The sequence below is a fragment of the Strongylocentrotus purpuratus genome, unplaced genomic scaffold (genome assembly GCF_000002235.5).
Source record: "Strongylocentrotus purpuratus isolate Spur 01 unplaced genomic scaffold, Spur_5.0 spur5_scaffold_16, whole genome shotgun sequence".
Taxonomy (NCBI): domain Eukaryota; kingdom Metazoa; phylum Echinodermata; class Echinoidea; order Camarodonta; family Strongylocentrotidae; genus Strongylocentrotus; species Strongylocentrotus purpuratus.
The window spans coordinates 30,519,023-30,538,296 of record NW_022145601.1 but is presented as its reverse complement, the minus strand read 5'-3'; the positions used below and the strand labels follow the sequence as shown (position 1 = coordinate 30,538,296).

General features: G+C 37.4%; 2 protein-coding genes across 2 annotated transcripts; one reads left to right on the top strand and one right to left on the bottom strand.

The window, feature by feature from the left end:
* Window positions 1-511: 511 nt before the first annotated feature.
* LOC115924737 (E3 ubiquitin-protein ligase MIB2-like) lies at window positions 512-6,559 on the bottom strand. Its single transcript, XM_030987520.1, has 3 exons — window positions 6,439-6,559; window positions 1,101-1,340; window positions 512-687 (listed from the first exon to the last, which is right to left on the bottom strand). Exons 2-3 carry the CDS (start codon window positions 1,327-1,329, stop codon window positions 512-514), a joined length of 405 nt encoding a protein of 134 aa, XP_030843380.1. The 5' UTR covers window positions 1,330-1,340; window positions 6,439-6,559.
* A 2,799-nt stretch (window positions 6,560-9,358) lies between these two features.
* LOC105444116 (insulin-like growth factor-binding protein complex acid labile subunit) lies at window positions 9,359-18,827 on the top strand. The gene is made up of 2 exons (XM_030987262.1): window positions 9,359-9,632; window positions 15,182-18,827. The coding sequence occupies exon 2, from the start codon at window positions 15,543-15,545 to the stop codon at window positions 18,339-18,341; it is 2,799 nt and encodes a 932-aa protein (XP_030843122.1). The 5' UTR covers window positions 9,359-9,632; window positions 15,182-15,542; the 3' UTR covers window positions 18,342-18,827.
* The last annotated feature ends 447 nt before the right edge of the window (window positions 18,828-19,274 follow it).

The window sequence follows — 19,274 nt, the reverse complement described above, 5'->3', positions numbered from 1 at the left end:
TCACAAATAAAATCATAATTTTGAACATTCTGTTGTTAACGTCATAGATTGTGTACTCCTTCTACGGTTTGAATAACTGTGTCACTATTCATCGAAGTCATTGGATAAGTGTCATCCAATTCTTTTTAGCAACATTACTAAAATATAAAATAGCATGTAATCAGGATTTTTTTTGCAGCTGAATCAAGTTTTTAATTTAAAAAGAAAAGCAAACAAGACCATGCTTTGAGACCCAAGAATATACCCAGGTCAGTCTGACAGGAACGTCACCAGACCGACGACATACCGACCAGAACATTACACTACCCTTTAAACCTGAGTCGTACTAATGAACCGAGTCCAAACCGACCGATTTTTTGCCAGTGTGGGTAACATCTCGGTCAGACCAAAAAGACTGGTCAAAACCAAACAGACTATGGGCCGACTACAAACCGATAAAACAAAATTAACGCTGCCACCGAAATGTCGAGTCGGTCAGGTGGTTTGACTGAGGTATTGTAGAAGAATGATCCTACCCTGCAGACTTGGGGATGATGATTCGGAGAAAAGAGTGCTTCAGGTCGTGCTTGGATGTCATGTAGCATTTGTTACAAAGGTCATAGTCATAGCATGAGCTGCACTTCCATCTCATACCGGCAATATCATCCTCCTTGCATTCATCGCACATTACACCATTATGCTTCACACCTGCGGATAAAGAGGACATTAAAAGGCTTGGTCATAATTATATGGTCTAACTCCCCCCCTCCCCTCCCAGGTGGTGAAAATAGCGAGGAAAAAGCAAGGGAGAAGAGGGAAAGGACAATACAAGGAAGACACGTAGACATCCTCTTGCACTCGTCTGTAGCCTTGTAATTAAGCCTTTCTATAAAGAAAGTAAAAGTCATATTCCAATCACTCAAAGAATGCATGTGCTCCAACTGTAATTTCTGTAATAATCAATGTTTATGTTGTATCCCATATAAATTATCGTCGTGCTATGTAATATGTAATTGATTTTGTTCGCAAATTTTCAATAGGTTATGAATAATTTTAACATTGAAATGGCCTTAGGCTGATTTCTTTTTTTATCCTTTGCGATTGAGTCATAACCGTCTCACCTGCGGCAGCAGTGTCGTAGATGAGCAGATCGTAGTTCTCATCAAAGCCGGCCCGGTAGTTAGCAGACTTGCCCATGTCCCAGCAGACCACCACGATCTTCTGATGTGCTGGGTTCAAGATCTCCTTTCCTATGGTAACCACGGTGCCGAGGTGTCCTTCGCCATTATCCTGGTCTGACCATTTCCAGTCAGGACCTCGAACCACCCTCGTTCCCACTTTCATCGCCATCGTGAGGTTACCTGGAGTGGGATTCAATTGTAAAGCACGGGGGTGAAGATAACCAGTGTCAGGGAGCTTAAAACTGTTGGAAACCCCAGATTCGCTAAAAAAAGATTGATAGCAAAATGTCACTTACATTGTATCAATACGTGAAAGAGGATCTCATTTAAGAGACACTTTTCCAAAGATCACCCCCCCCCCCCCCAAAAAAAAAAAAAAAAAAACAACAACAACAACAACAACAACAAACAAACACCATCATCATCATCATCATTTCAAGAAGATATTTTCGAAGCTAATGGGATGATATTTTAAATATAAGAAAATATTGTTCCCACTTTAAGTTAACACGAACAGGAGTGTTGTTCGGGTGCCTTCTGAAGAGCGCAGTGATGAAGACAATCGGTGTCAGGGAAAATAACAAGAAGTCTGCTGACTTAACGTTCACCTGAGCCGATGGAAGTACCGCCCTCGCAATAGGGGACCTAGCTCTCAACCCCTATGCACCAGGAACAAGGGATTCACACACAAGTTAGGGGTATCCCATTCAAACAAATATTCTCAAATTGTCTGGATTTGTAGAGAATATCATTATGAAACAAAATGAGTCGATAACAATGGTTTAGTTAAAGTAAATAAAACTGCGGATATAAAGCGTGGCAAAAAAAACGGACTAGCATACATTCAATAATGACGAGCGAATTTCGCAAATACCAGTAGATGAGGAATCATTTTAGATTATAGCACCTCACGCACATTCAAAGCAATCATGACCTCGCCTGAGGATCTTACTGACAAACACGTTCCAATTATAACAATATTGATTTTAATAAATTAGAATGATAATACCCTTTACCTCTAACTTTAAAGGCACACTGTCCTACTTGTAGCTACTTGCTCCCTCTATATAGAAATCTTCCCAAATTGGAGCCTGTTGGTCCCCCATGATCCTCTTTTTCTTATGTTAAATGAGAGCTGAGTTAATGAGATAGCCATCTGTCACAGTGACCTCGTTGGCTCGCTGTGTGGTCTAATCCCTTCTAGCTGCAGTAGTAACGCCTACCTTTAAATATTCTGACAGATTAAAAAACCTGCCCCCCCCCCACTCCGAGAACGGAGGGACTGCATGCGTGTTCCCAAAATCTCCGGCTCGTAACAAAGAAAAAGGTCTGCCCGTATTGAATTTACACACCGGACTTTTGCTGAAAGGGGGGGGGTTGCTGGGAACACGCATATGCGTACCTTTAATAACACTGAGTGGGGGGGCGGGATAAAAACACTGGTATTTAAAAGAAATCATGCCAGGTAATTTACAGTTACTACCGAAAGTATCGGATAGTCAAGAGTCATTTGCAAGCAGGAGCAAACCTAATGCTTCGAAGGGCTAACGGTAACCCTAATGATTCAAAGGGCTAACCTTTACCAATTTTTCCAATAGCCATATGACATAATTCAAATAAATTGCTGATAATCACACAGCAATAATATTTGTTCACGTTTGGATTTCAATTTAATTTCGGTCATAATATCTTCTTTTTGGGGGGGTGGAGCGGGTAACAATAATTGATAAAGAAGAGGGGGGAATATGACCAGAACGCAAGAGCGAAAAGGTTTATGGATCATGTACTATCCCCTCCCCTTCATGTATGTATCCTAATTCCTAATCACAAGAAGAAAAAAAAATGGATTACAGCCCTTCCCTTATGCCATGAGCCAACGCAAATGAATTCAAATAAAGTGTTATCTACTAATATTTAACTCCCTAATTTTGACTCAAGACTTCCGTTTCTGCGGGTACGGTGAAAAACCAAATGTCTTAGTTACAATGCATTAGGCTAGCGCTCCTAAAAATAGAACTGGTTTTAAAGTGCTTTTATCACTGAAGTCGTCAAAAGAATGATATCTGATATCAAATAAACATGGTTGTAGATTCTACAACAATGTTCGTTTCATACACGCTCCGGACCAAAGTCCAATAGAATATGAAATGCACGAAACTGTGTTGTTATCGTGATTTTTGTATCAGTACGATTCATACATCCTCCTGATCAAAGTCCAATATAATGTGGAATGCACCAAATGTTGGTGTTTTTATGATTGGTAAATTAGTATAATGCATGTAAACAAGAAGAGAACTCTTTGCCTTGGAAAAAGATAGAGATATATCGGATCTCGGGGGATCAGTATTCGATTGATAGTATACTTCAAGGGAAATGCTACCCTGCTAATAATGTCATCTTCTATGAAAGCAGAAACATAAGAAAAACAGAATGGCGAAAGTTTAAATAAATCGGACCAATGATAACACGTATATTTCAACATGTATAACTTCCTTACTATTGCTTTGATTAATTTCAAACATTTTCCAATCTGTTTCTGTTTAGGCATTATACATGAATATTACTCCACAGCTTACTCTTTCATTTCTTCGTGTCCAGTTTGTTTCCTATTTCCATAACAATTTTTGGGTGATAATGTACGAAGTAGATAATGTAATCATGTAAACAGTTGGCTTACTTGAATCGATGTGTCATGCTTGTCTGGTTCCCTTAAAGGGCAAGTCCACTCTAAAATAACTTACTTTCAATAGAAGCAAAAAAAATCAGACAAACCCATCAAACAAGTAATGAGCAAAATCGAATAACTAATAAGAAAGTTACATTTTAATGACATGAACAAATTTTAAAATCACACAAAAATAGCAACTAACTCATGAGTCTGTGACGTTATTGCCTCACTTTCCACTAATTGTTTTCTTTATATTGATAATATAAATTTCCCATTTTCCTCCTCAGAATGTTATTTCCTCACACAGCATCCACGTTTTATTGATAGTAATATGTTTTTGTGTGGATGCACTTATACAGAGTAATTATTTGCATAAAAGCCCAACTTCACCGACGATTGCCATAATCAGTGACAAAAGAATTCAAACTTTATATTTGGTATTACAACAGGGCCTCATAGCCAGAAGCTCGGGCTATGAGATTCATGAACTTTGGACTCCCTCCGGAAGAAATTAAGTCATATAATTGCTGTTGCAATGTTGGATACTTAGTTTAAGTTCTGAAATTAAGCATAGTAGCTTAGCAATTAAGCTTCTGAATTTGAACAAATCTTAACTAGTCGCCAATATTCAGATTGTTTTAAAGTCCACACCAAAAATAATTTACTTTAATAGATGCAGAAAAACAAGAGAAAAAATCGAGTAAAATTGGATAACTAATCAGGAAGTTATTAATTTTGTTTAAGTATGAAAAACTATGGAACTTAGAAAATCACTTCGCAAATTGCCAATTCGGTTAAAGGTTTGTGACGTCATTGCCTCGCTATTTACCATCTGCTTTATATATTTTTATCCCATCAATTTTCCTTTTTATCCCCCAGAACTTGATTTCGCCATGGTTTTGCCCATTATATTGCGTGCATCACATTTCAACAACAAAATTGAACTTTGAAGAATTGATACTATTTTTTAAATATTGTACATTCATAATCATTGATTTTTGCATAAATAGTTCATGAAATTTCACTTTTTTCATGATTTAACTGAAAAACCTCCATACTTGTGCATCCACACTAAAAGAATATTATTATCATTATAACTTGGAAGCTGGTGTGAGGAAATTAGATTTTTAGGAGGAAAATTGGAAATTTAATTTATCAAGATAAAGAAAACAATTAGTGGATAGTGAGGCAATGACGTCACAGACTTATGAGTGAGTTGCCAATATGTACTGTAGTTTTCAAAGTGTTTCTTGTCATTACAAATTCATAAGTTTCTTTAATATTAGTATCCGATTTTGCTCAAACTTTCTTTGATTGGTTTGTCTGATTTTTCTGCTTCTATTTGAAAGTTAGTTATTTTTGGACTGGACTTTCCTTAAGTACCACCCCATTAGGTCCACTACCATCATATCTAGCATCACAACTATACTTCCACTAACCCATCACCTGTCCAATACTACTACCCCCACTACCACCATCATTAGCATAGATATATACCACAATCACTACCACCATCATGGTATTTCCACTCCCATCATCACCAGCGCCGGGAGTGTCAAGTCTGACAGACATGAGCGCTATACAAGAACCCACTATTATCATTATTATTATTATTATCACCACTAATATCACCCCCATTAGGGGTACAGTACAGCTATCATCAAACTATATTACCGCCATAGGCATAGATATACTACCATGCGCCACCACCATCATGGTATACCACTCCCATCATCTCCACCACCCCATCAGGTGTACAGTACTGCGGTATAGATATCACCACTATACCACCAACATAAACGGATATACTTGGTATACCACCACCACCATGTACCACCACCACTATCATATTCAGGGGCGTACGCAGGATTTTTTCAAGGGTTTTTTTTTTAAATATTTTGCTCACGAAAATTTGAAAATCGTGCCGGCCGAAAAGTCGCTCAGTGGGGGGGGGGGGGGGGGGGGGGTCTGGGGGGTAAGCGGACACTTTTTTTTTTTTTTTTTGGAGGTCAAAAAAAATCGCAACGGCTCAGCCGTAGTCGTCTCGAAATTTGAAATTTGAAAATTTGACATTTTTTTTCGTTGGGGGGGGGGGGTAAGGTCACCTTTTTTAGGTTAGCCGTGGCCATTTTTTTTTTTTTAATAATAAAAAAAAAAAAAAAAAAAAAAAAAAAAAGGGGGGGGGGGGGTTTAGGATTTTTTAGGGGGGTTTACATACATAAAAATACCAAAGGGGGGGTTTGAACCCCCAAACCCCCCCCCCCCCCCTGCGTACGCCCCTGATCATATTACTACCACTCCCATCAGGTGCACAGTAAAGCTATCACCACTCCCATCACCACGGCCACCACCATTTTTAGGTACATTAATACCACTATCAGGCCTGAGCTATAAGCATCATGCACCACGATTACCGCCACTGACAACGTCGGATCTTCACCAGCCACTACGGCCACCATCAGCACCACCATAACCAGTCCCGATCCCATACCCCTCATTGACTGATTAACATGATTTCATGTTCAACCGAAAGGCAACAGGCGAGGGAGAGGATTAGTCGAGAAACCAGACTAACATCGTTGCTCCGAGTTTTCATATGAATTCACTCACCTTTATTCGTAGTGGTGCTGGTGTCCTTGTGGAACCCTCAAGATCCAATTGCGTATATCTTAAATAAATGAGCTGCTTCCATTAACGCTGGTTGAAAGACTAAAAGGGAACATTGTAGAAACTTTACACGTACATACACAGTCCTGTACATACAGTGTACTTACAACACCTTAAAAAGGAGTGGGGGGTTCCCAGCATGTTGCTCAAAGCGCATGCGTGGTGTGTTAGTTTGTAAACAATCGTAGTCTAAAGACGGGAACCCTAGACAAATGTTTTGGTAGATTGGCTGAACCGTGCACAAATATTGCATTGTGGCTGGTCCCATCCACCATGATTTATTGATGCCTTGCCCAACATCATTTGTAAATGTTATACCATGAGTTGTGTGCCCAGTACAGTAATGTTTCAAATTTATTCAGGTTTTAATGACGAAATGTTGAATTGATGTATTTGCAAGCAAGACTGCATTTTGCTGTTTCCCTGATTGGCAATTAGTTTGAACGAAATGGAAAAGCTAGAGCAAGATCAATATTTGCTGTTGTCTTATGATTTGACAAAATAAGGGAATATATTAGATAAGAAAATCTGATTTGTTGATCTTTCCTAAATCTAAGTTTCCCCCTACCTAGTAATTGAACATCAACGCCAACACCAATATATGCTATCTAATGAGTATACAAAAAGATACTCAGCCGATTTAACCCATTTTATCATGTTTAGAGTAGAAGGAAATCAGATTATATTCAATAACAGGGAATTATCTGTTATGTGTTTTAAATATCTGATTTATAAACATTAAAAATGCACATATATTGTTAAAGGGAAATCCAACCCAAATAGACAACTACTCTAAACGAAAGCAGAACAATCTGAGAAGCAAACTGATGAAAGTTTCAATTACAAAATTGACTAAATATAACAGAGATATGGATTTGTGAAAACTGTAGTCACTATACGTATGGGAAATTAAAATTGGCTAAAGCGGTAGTGTTAATGTAATGTAGTGCTGGACTACTTTCTCATTTGTTTCAACATATAAAATGACTAAATTTAAACAATTTAAAAGTTTACGGCTCAGGAGGGTCTATCCTTTTAGAGGACCTATATTAATATGCTATCTACAATATCCTTTGAGTTTCTGTAGTTCCCCGAGAGAGAAGGCACCTACGAGAAAAGCAGAAATTAGTGATAATTTTGTACACGGCAAATGGGAGAGTTATCCAAGTACTACGTCAAAATCCACTTTCCATATTTAATACCAATTTCAGATTTGCATAGACTTAGTGATCCCATATTTTTCAACATTCATAACTTCCTTACTATTGCTTCGATTAATTACAAATATTTCCCAATCTGTTTCTGTTGTTTCTGCTTTCATACCAATCAACTCATTACAAGGGTTGGATTGCCTTTTAATGGGGGACTTGCACAGGCACAAGAACAAGGACCTGCCCTGAAAGGGAAGGATTGACGGAACACCCCCCCCCCCCCCGACCCCACCATATAGCTCCGTTTAGTCTCATTTGAGAACGCCCCCTATCGGCAGAGTCCAGCTGCCTAACGTGTACGATAGGCATATGGACTTTTACACACAAAAAAAAATCGTTAAAAAAAAAAATTGTTTAAACGAAAAGCACATCCACCCGGACGTACGTTATCACTAGCTCTTTCATTGGAACCCTCATTTCCCATTGACTTTTGAAAGTTCACCCACCGTAATTTGATCAAAATAGGTTGCAAGCTCGTCATTACCTACATAACCGTTTCAGGACAATTACCCCCTGGGCAATCACCCCCCGGAAAATTCCCCCGAAAAACTACCCCCGTAGGACGATTACCACCTGGAAAATTACCCCCCGGAGAATTACCCCCCGAGGACAATTACCCCCCCCCCCCAAGGACAATTACCCCTTGGGAAATTACCCCCCCCCCCCCCCCGGATAATTACCCCCCGAGAACAATATAGGATCTTAAAAAATGATTGTCTCTTTGAAAGGTATTTAGTTTTGCTCAGTAAAATAAATAGAATAACATTGAGCCGTTTTAGATGTTAGTCACACTGTTTACCAATTAATAATAACAGATTCATAGAAACTTTTAATGCAATTAGTGTAGAATGCCCATGTTGTGATATGCATGAGTCTGGTGATGAATTCCATTATGTTTTTGTTTGCCCTTTTTTCAGAAAGGAAATAGAGTTATATTTAGGTCGTAAAGTAATAGTTAAACGCCCTTGCACATTACACATGTTGAATTAATTTTTATATTTATTCCGGTATACAGGCTTCTATTGGTAAATCAATAATGATATTCCGGTATACAGGACAGTTGAAGAAATTAGTACTCTTCTTAAGGATAATAATGTCACATTTTTCTGGTCTAAATAAATCTGAACAATCCAATCATATTATGTCACCCATAAAAAAAATAATGTTACAATTCAAAGTGGTAGGTTAAGTATTAAAGCAACCAACATTTTTTTATCTGTAGTACAGTCTTGCTGTAGGGCAAGTATAGTTTTGTTTGATCGTTTGTTAGTTATGTTCTTATTACATTATATTCCATTATGTGGGTTTTTTGTCCTTTGGAAAGCAAAGAGTGATTTCGGTTTATCTTTCTAGGGACAATTATGCCGTATTGCTGTAAACATGTTAATCAAAAAGACAAAATAGCTAAACGACACTTGTATTACGGATTGTATTTAGCAGTCACTTTGGACAAAGGTCAATTATTTAACAATACTTTTAACAATTGGCCTGTAATTCCCCCCGCACACTGCGGTTGATCGAACAAATAGGCCTAGTGTCCGTCAGCTTTGAAGAAATACGAAAAATAAACAACTTAACTACTGGGGTGATATATCTGAACACAGAGACGTGATCACTTAGAGTGTACATGTACTTCGAACTCCTTGCATCGACAGACCATTATAATGATAATTTCGACATAAACAATCGATTGGTCTTGGCAAGATTGTTATTAGGTATTTGAAGGCGTATGTTCCGTTTCCTTATCTACTAATATATCGACCGGTGAGTGATGTAATTGGGATCATACTGCCCTTTAGCTCGTTGCTATCGCATCATACCTATCAGTCTCTCTGGTGAAGGAGATACATGTCTGCTACCTGGTCTAAGATCCACAATGACATCCGGATACTTTTATATGGGCGACGCGGCGAATATGCAATTGTGGTAAGTCTCGAAAAGTAGTTGAACATGAAGGCAAGCCTTGTGAATCATCTGAAGAAATATGCGGACATTAGAATGACGCATGACATGTACAGGTACCATGATTACGCAAGGTCGAACATGATTTCTGTGGATGTGGTATTGAAATTGCCTTAAGAGTTGGTTTCTCAGAATTTTTTGAGATTGTCTTTCCATCAATTTTGTTGGTTTCAGCCAATAGATAGACCTATATAGTGCAATTACAAGCTTTCCCACTGCTATGTTTTCAATAGATAAATGTGGATCAATGGATCTTAGGTGGAGCTATAAGTAACTTGTAGATGACGGATCATTTCGCTTGGTCGGTTTTTGATCTCCACCGGATCTCCATCATTCTTTTTTATTCAGTGCTGAAAGAGGACTTTGGAATATCGATCAATGCACCAGTATCAATCTTATCGTCACGTCTCCTCAGTTTGAAGGGAAAAAAAGAAGAAGAAAAGGGTTTGCTTGTGAGCTTTTGAGAATGTTCAGAGGATGAAACATATGACAATCAGGCAAACCAATGGCAATGGAAATCTGTACTAAATATAAACAATATAAACTTGAAATCTTGAATTCTTATAATCGTTGGTAATAATAGGCGTGTATACAGTGATTAACAAAGCCACGGAGACAAATCTCATTGACTAAACTAAACATGGCAGTCTATTACTGCATAGAGCGTGAAGCCCGCTATGTTGTAAAACAAAAGAAAAACAAACAGACAAACAAACTATATAGGAAAATGCATGTATTGGCGATTTCGAAATTCATTTATAACTCATCATGTATTAGCGATGGCGTATTGATATGACAACATCGCACAACATTGTATGAATTATATTCGTATACACAGAATTTTTAGCAGCATAGTATTATTTAAAAAAAATAAGAAGTAAGAAACTACAATGTAAGCTCTATCAACTGTAACAATATCTTGATTCTGAATACTTCTTATATTTCATATTTGATTTGATTTTGATTTGATTTATTTATTTCTGTTTGATTTTCTTTTTCTTTTGCATTTTTACAAATATATAACTAACAAATATTGCAAATTTACACATGACAAAAGAATATATGTAGAATAAAGTAAAGCTGGGTGTAACTAATCGAGAACATCAAACAGGAGGGTTGACAAAATAAGCAAAGCTTGATAGTATGACTACCCTCAAAGGATACATAATAATACAAATATGGAGGAACAAAATATTGGTAAAAGGGGGAAAAGACAGAAAAAAGAAGAGAAAAGAAAGAGGGGATGCACATCAATATTCACAGACTTATGTAATAGTTGGATTTCAAATTGATATATAAAGATTTTAAAAAAGAAAAGAAAATGCAAATTCTAATCATGTTTGTAATATCATTTTTAAGAGTAAACGCTTTTGCACAATATTGCATGTATATGGGTTAAACTTGAATGAACTGCTGTTTATATACACATCAAACTAAATCGCTTTTCTATCATGGTAAATAAAAGTACATATGTACAGTAGAACTTCAAAGCACAAATAATTATAACAATATCTGCTCCTTATATTTATTTATGGTGTCATTTTCCTATTCACGTTTGCATTATGATTTACAAGAATAAACTTAAATACGTGAGCATGTTTTTCTTAAGATGCGGTTATTCATGCTGTGGATGTTTCCTCTGGTACGTTCTAGAATCGACATAATATTTACTTTAGAAAACAAAATATGTGATTACTTTCGTAATTTTTTTTTCCAGCCTTTGAATCTAGACAAATGTCTTGGAGAGCAGTAATGATACATTTAAGGTGTAATGACGATGCCAAGGTATAAATAGAGTGTTTACATGGGCGGAGTGAATGATTGATTACACACAAGCATGACTCAAACATTATCCATCAATATTTGAGAATAAACATTGTTTAAAGGTACTATGTCCCTTTTGCAACCAACCTCAAATTCGGTAGAACTTTGCAGGAATTATGAATATGTCATGTATGTCCTATCTGTGAAATTTAAACGTTAGCAGTGTACTCATATTCAAATTATGCAAGGAAACCCGTTTACTTGCTAGAATTCACTGTCAGACACTATTGAGTGACTGACTGGCTTTATACCGTCTTTAGTAATAACATACATGAAAAGAGTTGTAAAGGATACATGAGCATTTGTCTACATCAATAACCCACTTCTTGTGATGGCCAAGATTAAACTGATTGAATCTTTGCGCAGCATAAAACGTATGACCACTCGGTACAATTGTCTGAAAATCAAGACTATTACTTTTGGGCTCTATAGCCCTAAAGTCGATTTGACAACTAATAGTCGTTATTTTCCCACTTGAAGACATTTTCAAGCCCCACCTTTTTTAGAGAATGTTCTATTAAAATTAGTATTATCTTTCAAATGCAGTTGGAATTTAACTTTTTCATTTTTTTGGCCTGCAAATGGGACATAGTACCTTTAAAGGTACTATGTCCCTTTTGCAGCCATCATCAAATTCTGTATAACTTTGCAGGAATTACGAATTTGTCACTTTATATGTCCTACCTGTGAAATTTAAACGTTAGCAGTGTCACAGTATTCAAATCATGCAAAGAAACCCGTTTATTTGTTAGTCTTCACTATCAGACACTATTCAGTGACTGACTCCCTTCTCTTTTTCTTTGGTAATAACATACATAACATGAGCTGTAAAGGGTACATGAGCTGTAAACGGTATATAAGCTGTAAGGGGTACATGAGCATTTGTCTACATCAATAATCCACTTCTTGTAATGGCCAAAATTAAACTGATTGAATTTTTGCGCAGCACAAAACGTACGACCATTCGGTACAAGGCTCTGACGATCAGACTATTTAATAAAAGGACTGCTATCTCTAAAGTCGATTCACCAACTAACGGTCGTTATATTCCCACAAAAAAGACATTTACAAGCCCTTCCATTTTGAGGCAAGTTCTAAATAAGCATTATTTTACAAATGCCGTTGGAATTTAAACTTTTCATTTGTTGGGCATGTTATTTACTCTATATATTAAAAAAAAATAACACACAAACATACATATATACAACCACACATACCCGCATAAGCGCACACTGTGAAGGAGATGTAGGATAGGGAGAAAGAAGGGGAAAGAGGAAGAGAGAGATATATTGGAGTCTATTTGTTCTCCTCCATAAACTACATGTTCTTCATTCGGCTCTACGTAACATTATTGGGACATCGTGGGGTATATTATGACATAAATTATCAAAATATTAGTTATTAAAGAACAATGTCACCCATGATCGCTGCAGGACGAAGGGAAGTAACCTTTTTTTATTCAGATATATTCATTAACTACGAAACAAGTGCGGTTACGATAAGGTCAGCATAACTGGAGAGTCTCTGGAACTTTGTGTGATATAATTATTGATTAGAAAATGGCACAATGTGTCGACCGGCAATATTTATTGCTTATTAAAAGTATTTATAGTGAGAATTAGTGTCGTTAAAGGCTGCCCATGGTCAAAGGCTTCGATAAACCCTTCCTTAATAGCTGAATAGTTTGTTTGTTTGTTTTGTTATTGTTTTGTTTTTTTTTGTTTTTTTGGGGGGGTAATAAAAGGAAAAAAATTCAGATGTTCACAATTTACAATAGGCAGATTTGATGGCTACTTCTGGTATTAACAGTCAATCCCTGTATTACAGGAGAGTCCCAAATAGGCTAATAAAATTGGTTTGCTGCTGCTCAGATTATGTTATGTAGTTTTATCTATCAAAGAGTAACGAACCATTTCTAGCACAATTAATTTAATATAAGAATTTTTTGAGCAAATAGTTCAGAGTCCTTGATTCTCTTTCTCCGGCTAATCCTATTTCGGTCTATAAACCGAACCGGATATACTCGCCCTCCGTTGTGGTCTCTACCTGAAGATCACGTTAGAAACCGTAACCAAAATATATCAAGCAATACTGAAAATAGGTTGCAATCTATATGTCTACGTTCATGTGCTTGTTGTATTTAAATATTATCTTAGGGATGGATTTACTACCAGGGCATAAACGAATAGTGACAGGAAATAAAATGGAGAAAAACATCTACCTACTACAACAATCATCTTTACAAAGATGGTTGGACAATGCTTTGAAAATCGTATTACACTCTAAAAAAAAGATACCCAATATTGGGTAAAATTTTACACTTTACGAGGGTAAAAAGGGAACATGCATGTTTGTTGGGTAAAATTTGACACAGGGGTGGTTGGGTAGAAGTTTACCCAGCAAATTTTTAATGTTTTACCCAACTGATGTGCAATATATTTGACCCATTTGTTCTTGTGTAATTTTTTACCCAAAAGTTGGGTAAAATTTTAACCCAACCTCATTGTATGATTTTTTATTTTTTCACAGATTTGGGTAGAAAAGAAAATTTGTCCGAGGAGTTGGCTGGAAAAGTACATGCTATATGTAGTGTAGTGTATAAGTAGCAGACCTCTCTCTCTCTCTTGGCTAGACAGTCTTTCGCTTGGCGTGCTCGCAGTAGGTGACTGCATCGCGGATGACATTCTCCATACGAATAATGTGTTGTCCAGAATTATGAGGAATTTCATGTCCATATTGAGAAGATTTACACGCATTCATGCAAATAAATGCTGCGGAAAGACACAAGTGCATGATCGTAGTCTATTTCGAACAAAGTCGTCCATCCTCTGTCGATCTTGAACATCGATTAATTCGATGAACAGCTAATTCTGAACGACCGACCACGCTAGCGCTTCAATCATAGTTTTTAACATCAGTTGTGTCATAGCACCAACGTTTAGGTGTCAAAACTTGTGTTTACCCAACGCGTGGTTCAAATATTAATCTGCATCGTTACTTTCTTACCCCTGAAATGCGCACAGTCAAATTTTGATATGACACTATGGCAAGTGTAATAAAATTTTGAAGGGACATGGTGTTTGGCACAAGGTTGGGTAATACTTTACCCAACTTTTTTAAACAGCGATTTTGCACAGCAAAATTTTGCACTCTATTTTTAGAGTGTAGAAAGCAATTTATATGAGGATTTCGATTATGCTTTTTATGCGATTCTGAAACTCATCATGGCATAGTGTCATTGACAAAGTCTTTCATTAAAAAAAAAATTCTACTGTTGATCAAATTCATGAATTAGAAGTTTCTTTTCTTTATCGGGATAAATAATAGATGTTTATCTACAAATTATTTGTTTTTAAATATTTTGACATTCCTAACTACTTGACAGAATCATCGATGAAATACTGACATTTCAGTTTACCACAATGTTTTATCGTCAAGCATTTCAAACTGTCAACTTTCTCAAGCAGCGGTTGCAAAAACAGCGACATGTCATAACTGCTCCTTTTAAAATTAGTTTTAAAGTGGTCTGTTAGACATAATATTGTGCAAATAGTATTAGGTGATGGGTGAATAAGGCGAAAGTACTATTCTTTATGAATAGGTGCTTCTTGAAGTATTGATACATGCAAATATTTTCATGAGACAATGATTTATTTATGTATCTTTCTCTCACATTTTTGTTTCTACAGATCGTGACCATAGATAAGCACACAATCTTAAGAACGATCTTACAACATCCTTTCGACCAGAATTCAGAGTTCTTTTCGGCCATCACGGTGGAAGGCCACAAGCTGACAATCCCTTATGATCAAACAAATCAAAGCTATACTTGACACGACTGTCTAGTTTCCTGGTCAATTACTTTGGGACGGATCGCTTAGCAATGTTTGAGACACAAGGAACAATTACATTGTCATTTCTAGAGATTGCGAAACTAGATGATACACCCTCCTTTGTTTCACTTTGATTTAGTGGAAACAAGACAAGTTTTGGAAAGGTAATATCAATTTAAAAAGAAACAGCCTGAGCTTTGACGCGTTCACCCATCTGATGACACAGTGGGTGATTGCAATGGAGAGCATTGGACTATTGTGGATCTGCTGTATGCTAGCATCTTCATTAATGATGGATTTCATTGGACACACTGGAGCCGATGCTAAAGATTTAAGAGGGGTACCGTGTCATTATGATATTACCAGCGAAGGATTGAAAGCCACTTGTTCACACCGCTATCTGACAGCGGTACCTACTAACCTCACTCATGATATCACCGTATTAGATCTCACTCAAAACCAACTGACCAAATTGGACAACACATCTTTCACGAGCCTTCCGCATTTGAGGTACCTATATCTTCAGTCGAACAATATGAGTACCATCGAGTCGGGTGCCTTTCAAGCATTGCCTGAGCTTTGTTCAATCTCGCTCACAAATAACAATTTCACATCTCTACCGACTAATATTTTCTCAAGGAATCAAAATCTGCAAATTGTTGATCTCTCGGCAAATCGATTTGTTAGTTTCCCTGGAAACGCATTGAATTCTGTGCCTTCGTTGACTCGACTGAGTTTGGAAAAGAATTTGTTGTCAAGCCTAAACTTTACAGGATGGAGAAGCAGAAACATGACTTCACTTGTATTGTCATCAAATAATTTCTCGTCCTTACACGAAGACGATTTTCTTTCCCTCAAGGAGGCAAGAATCGACCTGATATCATTCGCCAAGAACAACCTCACCTCACTGGAGAATGGCTTGTTCCAAAATCTTGATGGCGTGCGAGAGATGAGCCTGACAGACAATCAGATCAGCAAATTAAGCTTCCATTTATTTCTTGGAATGTCCTCTTTGGAAACTCTTCATATGGCATCAAACTTGATTTCAGCGATCGAACCGCTAGCCCCTCTACCAAATCAGACAAATGTGATTCCTAACTTGACCTACCTGGACTTACAAAGCAACCGGATCCCTTCCATTCCCCCACGTGCTTTCTGGGGTTTGGGAAATCTTATCCAACTTGACATCCACCAGAGTCGCATAGACACGTTGCAAAATGATTCATTTAAAGGACTCGAGTCACTGGAAATTCTCGACTTAACGGGAAACCATCTTTCCTATGTAACCAAAGATATGTTATTATTTAGCTCGCGACTTCAATCCGTGGTGCTATCGAGTAATTGGTTCACGGAGCTGAGTCCAAAGCAGTTTGGTGATATAGCATCACTAACCTCTCTTAATTTAGCAAGGTGCAGAATAACTGATCTCAGACCACAGAGCGGGGGATGGAATCTGCGAAATTTAAAAGTCCTGGACATATCGTATAACCGACTTGTGCGTATTGACAAGAACTCCTTTTATGGAATGGCAAACCTCACAACTCTCGATATATCCAACAACCGATTATTAACAACAATTGAAAATGGAGCTTTTGCATCCATTGGCCGTCTTCAGAGTCTGAGTTTGTCACATTTGTCTTATTTGGGTCAGTTGCATAGTCCGTTCACGAATCTGATTGAGCTTACAATACTGGACATGTCTTATACGTCAGTCGCATTATCGTATGAACTCTTTACAGGGTTGTCCAATCTTAGGAGATTGAGTATGCGGGGATCAGGGCTATCCGCTTCCAGCTTCTGGGACTCCCATACTGAAGATCTTCCGGTGCTGTCCGCTCTGTCAACGTTAGAACGTCTCTACATCAAAGGGAACAAACTGGACCTTCTAAAACCGGGAGCATTTCAAGGTCTCCAAAACCTACAAAAGCTTGAAATGGATAATTCTGACATCACGTCCCTGAATGACGATATTTTCATGAATCTGACAACGTTGCAGTCCCTGTCCATTAATGAAAATCACATCGCAGAACTGACATCTCGACACCTGGCTGATCTTAGCTCGTTAGTTGGTGTGTCCATAAAAAGCAACGAGATCAAAGGCTTAGCTTCAGATGTCTTCGCAAATAACCCACACCTGTCATATCTATATATATCGCACAACCATCTAACCACTGTCAAAGAGGGTACAGTTCTACCTAGACGAACACTGGATGTCTCCAACAATCCTTTCAGTTGTAACTGTGAGTTTACATGGTTTTTAAATTGGATTAACAAAGCCGAAGTATCTATCATCCATCCTGACCAAACAAACTGTTCATCTGTTTCTCTAGCACCCTTTAAGAATCAGCCCATTCTTGCATTTGATCCCACCGAGGTATGTGGACCTAAAGTCTGGGTCTACATCATCACGATCTTTGTCATTGTCACCTGTATCATGATCTGTGTTGTGGCTTATCAAAGAAGATGGTTGATCAATTACAAATTATTCCATCTGAAAATACTATTACTTGGCAGACGGGACGACCACGACGGACGAGAGAGACTTGATTACGAGTACGACATCAACCTCGCGTTCGACGACGATGACGAACAGTGGGTGAGGGGAATATTGAAACCAGGACTCGAAGAACGACTAACTGATTTCGACAGGATCGTGTGCGGGGATGACGACCTTCCGCTTGGAATGTACTACATTGAGGCCATCACCGAAGTCTTCGAACAAAGTTATAAAAGCATCCTGATCGTGAGCAATAGAGCCGTAGACAATCACTCGTTCATCAGCAAACTCCGTCTCGCGGTTGACCAAATGAATGAGGTCGAGCTAGAAAAGGTAATTTTGATATTCAAGGAAGACATTCCTGATGGGCGTTTACCATATCTTGTAAGGTTGTTCCTTAGTAAGAACAAACCGTATTTTCGATGGTCAGAGGATAAATATGGACAAAAGATAATGTGGGAGAAACTAGTAAGGGAACTTGGATATAACAAGAAAATGAATGATATCTTACCTATCTGAATGTGGTTTGGAATGTACATATAAATTCGTGATGTTATATTTCGTTTAAATCAATTTCACCTTTTAAGTCTGAATGTAAGGCTCATCATAATTGATTTTGTTTTTACATCCAATTTTAATTCAAAGAGTTCACGGATTTAAAAAAAATATCACCTTTTTCGTTTTTGCAGCAAAGAATAATTAATTGTAGTACAAATACAGGCCAAAATATGCCTAGGCCTTTTCCAAAAAAAAAAAACGATTATTCAGCCTCCAGGCTGAGGTGCAAATTTCTGATCAAAAGTAATATTATTTTCAAGCCTTTGTTCACACTCGTATTTTTTACAAGGTATATTCTTTCCGAAGAGGTGCTATGCATTCTGTAACCCTGTTATTTATTTATTTATTTTAAAACTACGTCTGTTTTTTAAATCTCATAGACAAATTTAGGCATTCAGCAAAAAGAATGGATTACAGGAAAAATAGAGAAAAGGAGTAATGGAAGAGGGGGAAAAGAGGGAATAAAATCATAAAGAAGGGTGACATTAATACAAGAAACTAACGGAGAATGACTAGAAAGAGAGAGAAATGTGTGTTGTGTGTGTGTGAAAAAAAAAGAAAACAAGAGAGAGACGGACAGACAGACAGAGAGGAGAGGGGATATTTAGGGTGAACAGAGAATAGCAATAGACGTACTAACAACAAAAAAGGTTTTTAAAAAAATAAAGGGAGAGAAAGAGAAGTTTGAGCATGTTGAGAGAAAGAGATAGTGATACAGAGCTATTAATGGCTCAATTATTTACTTAAGAAAATTGAACATTGTCGATTATGAATATTATAAGTATATAATCAAACACGATGGCAGAGTTTGTAATCAAATCACCTAGAAGACAAATACAATACGCGAAGACTTGCAAGAAATCATCTCGGGGGCAAATTTAATGCATTATTACA